Raw genomic sequence first — 9706 nt, 5'->3', positions numbered from 1 at the left:
AGACATTTTTAAAGCACAGCTCAAGACCCTCTTCTACAACATTGCTTTTAATTGATCTTTAATTTTTTTGTTATTCATGTCCTCACTGTACTGCATTACTGCTCTTGTTTTTTAATGTTTATGACTTGCTTTTCTTTTCTTATTTTTCTCCATTGCTCTGTATAAAGCACTTTGAGCTGCTATACAAATAAAGTTTAATTATTATTATAGTATTATTATCAGAGGCCAGGGGCTTCCATAACTAGTTTGACCAGAACCTCCCCTCTGGTACGTACCTAGTTTGACCAGAACCTCCCTCTGGTACGTACCTAGTTTGACCAGAACCTCCCCTCTGGTACGTACCTAGTTTGACCAGAACCCCCCTCTGGTACGTACCTAGTTTGACCAGAACCTCCCTCTGGTACGTACCTAGTTTGACCAGAACCTCCCTCTGGTACGTACCTAGTTTGACCAGAACCTCCCTCTGGTACGTACCTAGTTTGACCAGAACCTCCCTCTCCAGGTCGGTGACCTGTTTGGTGGCCTCCTCCAGGGAGCAGCTGAGTCTCATCTTGGGCCTGAGGAGCTCCAGGGTGTCGCTGATCATGTAGTCGATGTCGATGGGGAACGGGTGGTCCTTGTTCCACACGTCAACACCCTTCTTCCACCAGACGTACCGCTGTGGACCCAAACAGAGGAACCATCACACACTGTGTTATAGGCCACACAGAGGAACCATCACACACTGTGCTATAGGCCACACAGAGGAACCATCACACACTGTGTTATAGGCCACACAGAGGAACCATCACACACTGTGTTATAGGCCACACAGAGGAACCATCACACACTGTGCTATAGGCCACACAGAGGAACCATCACACACTGTGCTGTAGGCCACACAGAGGAACCATCACACACTGTGTTATAGGCCACACAGAGGAACCATCACACACTGTGTTATAGGCCACACAGAGGAACCATCACACACTGTGTTATAGGCCACACAGAGGAACCATCACACACTGTGTTATAGGCCACACAGAGGAACCATCACACACTGTGTTATAGGCCACACAGAGGAACCATCACACACTGTGTTATAGGCCACACAGAGGAACCATCACACACTGTGCTATAGGCCACACAGAGGAACCATCACTGTGTGGTGAGTAAAAACCACATGACATTTAGCCGGCCTAAAACCAGACTAACACTAAAGGCCTATTCATAGTCTGGATTTTCGGTGGTGAGGTGACCACCGCTCCGGTGGTGAGCTGACCACCGCTCCGGTGGTGAGCTGACCACCGCTCCGGTGGTGAGCTGACCACCGCTCCGGTGGTGAGCTGACCACCGCTCCGGTGGTGAGCTGACCACCGCTCCGGTGGTGAGCTGACCACCGCTCCGGTGGTGAGCTGACCACCGCTCCGGTGGTGAGCTGACCACCACTCAAAACGCGTCGCATTGCGACGCGTTTTGAGCTTGTAGATCGTTAAGTACTGCATTAAGTATTGGTCATTTAATACTAGTCATGAAGTAATTGAAGCAGGTTTGGAATTGTAACAGCTGAAGTCAATACTGTAGCATTCTGATATCAACATGTGGGCCGCATTAAGTGAAGGTGGGGGCCGCATGTGGCCCCCGGGCCACCAGTTGCCCACCCCTGATCCAGACTATGAATGAGCCTTTAGACATTCCAGAGACGACGACGTGCCTGGAAGTAGATGAGGAAGCAGTCCAGCTTCCTCTCGGAGGAACGTACCTGGAAGTAGATGAGGAAGCAGTCCAGCTTCCTCTTGGGAGGAACGTACCTGGAAGTAGATGAGGAAGCAGTCCAGCTTCCTCTTGGGAGGAACGTACCTGGAAGTAGATGAGGAAGCAGTCCAGCTTCCTCTTGGAGGAACGTACCTGGAAGTAGATGAGGAAGCAGTCCAGCTTCCTCTTGGAGGAACGTACCTGGAAGTAGATGAGGAAGCAGTCCAGCTTCCTCTTGGGAGGAACGTACCTGGAAGTAGATGAGGAAGCAGTCCAGCTTCCTCTTGGAGGAGCGTGCCTGGAAGTAGATGAGGAAGCAGTCCAGCTTCCTCTTGGGAGGAACGTACCTGGAAGTAGATGAGGAAGCAGTCCAGCTTCCTCTTGGGAGGAGCGTACCTGGAAGTAGATGAGGAAGCAGTCCAGCTTCCTCTTGGAGGAACGTACCTGGAAGTAGATGAGGAAGCAGTCCAGCTTCCTCTCGGAGGAACGTACCTGGAAGTAGATGAGGAAGCAGTCCAGCTTCCTCTTGGGAGGAACGTACCTGGAAGTAGATGAGGAAGCAGTCCAGCTTCCTCTTGGGAGGAGCGTACCTGGAAGTAGATGAGGAAGCAGTCCAGCTTCCTCTTGGAGGAACGTACCTGGAAGTAGATGAGGAAGCAGTCCAGCTTCCTCTCGGAGGAACGTACCTGGAAGTAGATGAGGAAGCAGTCCAGCTTCCTCTTGGGAGGAACGTACCTGGAAGTAGATGAGGAAGCAGTCCAGCTTCCTCTTGGGAGGAACGTACCTGGAAGTAGATGAGGAAGCAGTCCAGCTTCCTCTTGGAGGAGCCGCGGTCAAAGTACTGCCCGCAGGTGTCCAGCAGTGTGCAGACCAGCCGGATGCGGAACAGGTGCTCGGGGGGGTCCAGGGGGGAGGGGCTGCCGTCCTGGTTGACGCCGAAGGAGATGAAGGAGAACAGGGTGCGGAAGATGACCGCCGACTCCACCATGCGGTAGTTGTACAGCTCGCCCAGGAACTTAGCGCTGCTGATGCGCCGCTGGTTGAACTTGGGCTGGTTGACCTGTGGGGGGGGGGGGGGGGGGGGGGGGGGGGGAAGATGTGTGCATTTAGGCCAGTGTTGTTTTCGTCGACTAAAACTAAGACGAAAAATGTTCGTCGACTACCTATTTTCACTGACAAAAACAAATGGAAACTAAATGAAAACTAAGCTACGATGACTAAAACTATAAGACTAAATATACTGACAATTTCGTTGGCGAATAAAAACTAGACTAAAATGTTAGGAAGGGACTATAGTGGACAAGAGATCCAGTATAAGTCATTTTACACTTGGTTGCATGCTGAAAATAGCTGATCTACAAGCTCACAACGCGACGCGTTGTGAGCTTGTAGATCAGCTATTTTCAGCTAGCGTAAAATCTGCCATTACGACGGCATCAAGACCGGACAAAATACATTTTAGTCGACTAAATCAACTGTAGATTTAGTCGACTAAAATCTTATGACATTTAGTCGACTAAAACTAGACTAACACTAAGTCATTCCAGGTGACTAAAATGTGTCTAAAACTAAATGAAGTTTCAGTCCAAAGACTATGACTAAACTAAAATAGAAATTTGCTGCCAAAAACAACACTGATTTGGGCTCAAACTGTCCTTTTTTCCAGACATGACGCAGAGCGCCTCATCAAAGCTACAAGGATAAACCGCCTCGGGTCACCAGAGACACATGTTGTCATTTTGAGGAGGTGGAGTCATACGGTCTCCTCACGTGTCCCCACAACACACACACACGCTCCTAGGAATGATGACAGCTTTTAACTTAAGTCTTGGTAAATTAAGCCTAGCTTATACCCTTATAGGCTTTTAAAGGTCTGCTCATTAAGCCTACCTTATACCCTTATGGACTTTTAAAGGTCTGCACATTAAGCCTAGCTTATACCCTTATAGGCTTTTAAAGGTCTGCTCATTAAGCCTAGCTTATACCCTTATAGGCTTTTAAAGGTCTGCTCATTAAGCCTAGCTTATACCCTTATGGACTTTTAAAGGTCTGCTCATTAAGCCTAGCTTACAAGCATGTCCTCCATGCCCAGGCGGGTGTCCCACTCACCTCCATGCCCAGAGGGGTGTCCTCCATGCCCAGGCGGGTGTCTCACTCACCTCCATGCCCAGAGGGGTGTCCTCCATGCCTAGGCGGGTGTCCCACTCACCTCCATGCCCAGGCGGGTGTCCCACTCACCTCCATGCCCAGAGGGGTGTCCTCCATGCCCAGGCGGGTGTCTCACTCACCTCCATGCCCAGAGGGGTGTCCTCCATGCCTAGGCGGGTGTCTCACTCACCTCCATGCCCAGAGGGGTGTCCTCCATGCCTAGGCGGGTGTCCCACTCACCTCCATGCCCAGGCGGGTGTCCCACTCACCTCCATGCCCAGAGGGGTGTCCTCCATGCCCAGGCGGGTGTCTCACTCACCTCCATGCCCAGAGGGGTGTCCTCCATGCCTAGGCGGGTGTCTCACTCACCTCCATGCCCAGAGGGGTGTCCTCCATGCCCAGGCGGGTGTCTCACTCACCTCCATGCCCAGAGGGGTGTCCTCCATGCCCAGGCGGGTGTCCTCCATGCCCAGGCCGGTGTCCTCCATGCCCAGGCGGGTGTCCTCCATGCCCAGGCGGGTGTCTCACTCACCTCCATGCTCAGAGGGGTGTCCTCCATGCCCAGAGGGGTGTCCTCCATGCCCAGGCCGGTGTCCTCCATGCCCAGAGGGGTGTCCTCCATGCCCAGGCGGGTGTCTCACTCACCTCCATGCTCAGAGGGGTGTCCTCCATGCCCAGGCCGGTGTCCTCCATGCCCAGGCGGGTGTCCTCCATGCCCAGGCGGGTGTCTCACTCACCTCCATGCTCAGAGGGGTGTCCTCCATGCCCAGAGGGGTGTCCTCCATGCCCAGGCCGGTGTCCTCCATGCCCAGAGGGGTGTCCTCCATGCCCAGGCGGGTGTCTCACTCACCTCCATGCTCAGAGGGGTGTCCTCCATGCCCAGGCCGGTGTCCTCCATGCCCAGGCGGGTGTCCCACTCACCTCCATGCCCAGAGGGGTGTCTCACTCACCTCCATGCCCAGAGGGGTGTCCCACTCACCTCCATGCCCAGGCGGGTGTCCCACTCACCTCCATGCCCAGGCGGATGTCCTCCAGCACTCCGTCGACCACGTGTATGCCCACGTCCTCCTGGTAGGCCACCAGGCCGGCCAGGAGGTTGGCCACGCAGTGGATGCTGTTGTACTTCACGTTCCAGATGTTCACCATGCAGCAGATCAGGTAGGACTTGATCTCTGGGTCCTGCCACGACAGCTTACGCATCTGCCTCAGCACCTGATGGTTGAAATACACTATGTATTATTAACCCATTCTGACCCGAGATCAGATTCACACGAGGTTTCTACTGGACACACACTGGTCTGATTAAACCATTCTGACCTGAGATCAGATTTAAAAAAAGATCTTCTACATCCTGACAGTTTTCTGAAAAAGCTATGTTTCTATGTCAGTCGTTCTTCGATTTTTCAAAAATAGCAGACCTACAAGCTCGTAGCGCGCCACTCGGTGGCGCGCTACGAGCTTGTAGATCTGCTATTTTTCAATAGCTAAATTATAACATGTTTAAACCACCAGAAGGGGTTCCCGCACAAAATGGGTTAACAGTTTGCAGAATTACAGTACATTTCAAACACAACTCAATACAACGACTGTTAACTGTGAGTGGACGACCCAATTAAGCATTACACTCGTTTACAAGAGGGTCCACCATGTTCAATTCATCAAAAACATTTAGAGACGTACAAATATACACTTCTATAAAGCCAAAAGCAGGAAATCATAGTGGAGGTAAAAAGGGAAAAAAGTAAAAACATAATACAGTGATTTGTTGGTAGAAAAGAACATGGATTAAGATGCTGCATCGTGGTGACCTTGGAGAGGTCGTAGTGACCTTACCTTCTCCGTGGTGACCTTGGAGAGGCCGTAGTGACCTTACCTTCTCGGTGGTGACCTTGGAGAGGTCGTAGTGACCTTACCTTCTCCGTGGTGACCTTGGAGAGGTCCTTGTAGAGCAGCTTGCGGATGTACTCGTGCAGTGGCGGTCTCTTCTTCCTCACGGTCTTCTCCATGGGGGGGGGGTTGCAGTAGTAGTAGGCGTTCTCCACCATGGTGACGTAGCGCGCGTCCAGATGCTGAGCCTGCTTCTTACGCATCATCTGTTCCTGAATGATGAGAATAATAATAATAATATCAATAACAATAACATCATCTGTTCCTGAATGATCCAGAGAATAATAATAATAATATCAATAACAATAACATCATCTGTTCCTGAATGATCCATAGAATAATAATAATAATAATATCAATAACAATAACATCATCTGTTCCTGAATGATCCATAGAATAATAATAATAATATCAATAACAATAACATCATCTGTTCCTGAATGATCCATAGAATAATAATAATAATATCAATAACAATAACATCATCTGTTCCTGAATGATCCAGAGAATAATAATAATAATATCAATAACAATAACATCATCTGTTCCTGAATGATCCAGAGAATAATAATAATAATATCAATAACAATAACATCATCTGTTCCTGAATGATGAGAATAATAATAATATTAATAATATTAACAATAACATCATCTGTTCCTGAATGATGAGAATAATATTAATAACAATAACATCATCTGTTCCTGAGGATCCACAGAGGGCAAGAATTATGAAAATAATAATAATAATATTAATAACCATAACATCATCTGTCCCTGAGGATCCACAGCGGGCAAGAATGATTCGAATAAACTAGGGCCGGGACTTTAACGTGTTAATTGAGATTAATTAACTACAGAAAAATTAACGCGTTAAAGAAAATTACGCATTTAATCGCACCTTTTTTTTCACCGCGGAACGTTTCTCACTGGCCGTTTTTCTATAGTACTGAATTGGCTGCGGCACGCCTACTCTACACTCTGCTCCATATTAGAGCGAGGCTAGCAGCAGCAGCAACAGCTCTTAATCTAATGAAGAAGCCGCTTATATCGCTTTTGCTCCATGGACGGGACATTTAGATGTAAAAGCTATCGGATGGACGCGTGGATAGCGGCATGGCTGTGTGCAATGTCAGAGGGAAAGGATCCATATATGACCAACGTTAGCCTCCATGCTAGCTGCTTCAGTTTAACATGTCTCACAGGACACCGGAGACGCGCGTTGATTTCACCACAGCACGGAGCCGTCAAGCTGACCTCGATGCGAAACATACTGAAGCAGCAAGCGTGGGAAATCTGTGGTCAGACAATGGTCTGCCCCAACCTCATGTCATGTGAAATGTTTCCCCCAAATAAAGTAGTTTTTATTTGTTTTCTCATGCCCAGCCATGTAAAGCACATTTGAGTATTCATATACACACTGAAGACACTTTATATAGGCACTTGCTGCCTATATATCACTGTTGGGATAAAAAAAGTTGTATTGCTTAAAGGAGAATACCACTCATTTTCAACATTTTTCTATGGAGCTGTGTGCACTGGAAATAATAAAAAGTCGCCCCATTCTGTGTTGCCTATAGAACTGGAGGTCTGAAAAAAACAGTAACATTATGAAGTACATTTTTGTGTTGTCACCGAGACACTGATATGCAACACAGAATGGGGGGGGGGGGACTTTCTTATTATATCCACACAACAACTCTAAGGTATATTAATGACAGTAAAATGTTGAAAATGAGTGGAATCCCGTAGTCACTATTCACTGGGATACCAAAAACATTTGAAAAAAAAAAAGGTTTCTCACTGTTCTCGGGTTAAATATTGATATGCGATTAATCGAGATGAATTAATTACAAAGCCTCTGATTAATTAGATTACATTTTTTTTAAATCGAGTCCCAGCTCTAGAATAAACATTTGGGTGCGAATTCCATTATTAAAGCATTCATTGATTCTGATCAAATAATTGATTCTGCCCGAATTAAAAGTCATCTGTATGAATACAACAATAGCTTCCGGTATGAAGTGAGTGAACTCTTTCTCCCTCCTCCTCTGTCATCTCATGTTGACAGCGAGCTGCGCCCCTACGCAGTGATATTCCTCTCTTAAAGGTTTCCTCCCATAAACTTCACCTGAAAATGACTTTTAATAATGATGTCGCCTCAGTGCCAGGCACAGCGCGCGCCTCTGTCTCTAGTCTAGACTCCTCCACAACCAACTCCATGCAGAGCGATAGCTCCGCCTCTGCACAAAGCCACAAGCCCACACCGCGTCGCTGATGCAACGCGGTGTGGGCTTGTAGATCAGCTCTGTTCCCTGCGCGTCTAGAAAATAAATAAATATCGTGTGACTGCGTGCGTGCGTGCGTGGGGTGCGTGTGTGTACGTGCGTGTGTACGTGCATGCGTGGGGTGTGTGTGTGTGTGTACGTGCGTGCGTGGGGTGTGTGGTTGCGTGGGGTGTGTGTGTGTGTACGTGCGTGCGTGGGGTGTGTGGTTGCATGGGGTGTGTGTGTGTGTGTACGTGGGGTGTGTGCGTACCAGTAGAACGCTGGTTCTGAGGTGTGACTCGGGCGACCTGAACAGGAAGCGACCGCAGGTCTCCAGCAGCGTGCACGCCATCTCTATGTGATGATGAGAGAAATCTGACAGGAGCATCTACACACACACACACACACACACACACACACACACACACACACACACACACACACACACACACACACACACACACACACACACACACACACACACACACACACACACACACACACACACACACACACACACACACACACACACACACACACACACACACACACACACACACACACACACACACACACACACACACACACACAGTCTCTCACACACACACACACACACACACACACACACACACACACACACACACACACACAGTCACACACAGTCTCACACACACACACAGTCACACACACACACACACAGTCTCACACACACACACAGTCACACACACACACACACACACACACACACACACACACTCTTTTACGATAATGTCCTTTCACAAGTGATTAACATCAATCTGATCATCGAGTTGAAGCTTTTAGACCAGTGCTCCCCAAAGTAGATGTTAAAAGTACTGACCAAATGGACCCTTATGGGTCTGTAACTAACCAAATGGACCCTTATGGGTCTGTAACTCTGAGTGTACAAATGGAACCAAATGGACCCTTATGGGTCTGAAACTCTGAGTGTATAAATGGAACCTTATGGGTCTGTAACTCTGAGAGTGTACAAATGGAACCAAATGGACCCTTATGGGTCTGTAACTCTGAGAGTGTACAAATGGTTCCATTGGGGGGGGGTCAGTAGACTAATGCATGTTAAACTGGGGTTCCTTGAAATTAAACGGGTTGAGAATCACTGCTAGAGCCTTAAAAATCTTCTCTTATGGGGGTCCCTGGCATGTCTCTTCAAATGGGCCGCGGGCTAATTAGTGCGTGTAATTAACTTTGGGGTCCTTGACATGGAAACCACAGTGAGTTGTTGCCACCTACCTAACAGTACAGACCTACCTTCAGACAGTACAGACCTACTGTACCTTCAGACAGTACAGACCCACCTTCAGACAGTACAGACCCACCTTCAGACAGTACAGACCTACCTTCAGACAGTACAGACCCACCTTCAGACAGTACAGACCCACCTTCAGACAGTACAGACCTACCTTCAGACAGCACAGACCTACCTTCAGACAGTAGAGAGAGTCGGTTTTGGAGAACATCTTGAACTTGGCCAGCTCTCCGATGAACCTCACGGTTTTGTTCTTGGTTTCGATGTTAATCTGGTCCTTCTTACGAATCTGTGGCAGCAGCAGAACACAGGGTGGATGTCAGAAACACATGACGAACACAGGGTGGGTGTCAGAAACACATGATGAACACATGATGGATGTC

At 48.4% G+C, this 9706-nt stretch overlaps 1 protein-coding gene across 3 annotated transcripts in view; it reads right to left on the bottom strand.

Annotated features, from left to right (window-relative positions):
- Nucleotides 1-9706, bottom strand: part of upf2 (UPF2 regulator of nonsense mediated mRNA decay) — a gene marked incomplete at its 3' end in the record, with an annotated part of 57662 nt that overhangs the window by 20210 nt on the left and 27746 nt on the right. For all 3 annotated transcript variants that reach the window (XM_083757990.1, XM_083757991.1, XM_083757992.1), the window contains exons 10-15: nt 9499-9612; nt 8307-8423; nt 5796-5981; nt 4891-5094; nt 2519-2794; nt 475-658 (exon numbers count right to left, since the gene is read on the bottom strand). In XM_083757990.1, coding sequence (XP_083614116.1) covers nt 475-658; nt 2519-2794; nt 4891-5094; nt 5796-5981; nt 8307-8423; nt 9499-9612 — 1081 coding nt within the window. The remainder of the gene's footprint in view (nt 1-474; nt 659-2518; nt 2795-4890; nt 5095-5795; nt 5982-8306; nt 8424-9498; nt 9613-9706) is intronic.

The sequence above is a fragment of the Protomyctophum parallelum genome, assembly GCF_964188405.1.
Source record: "Protomyctophum parallelum genome assembly, chromosome: 22".
Lineage (NCBI taxonomy): Eukaryota > Metazoa > Chordata > Actinopteri > Myctophiformes > Myctophidae > Protomyctophum > Protomyctophum parallelum.
Note: the sequence above shows the minus strand (reverse complement) of the source record. Positions and strands in the feature narration are given on the sequence as shown.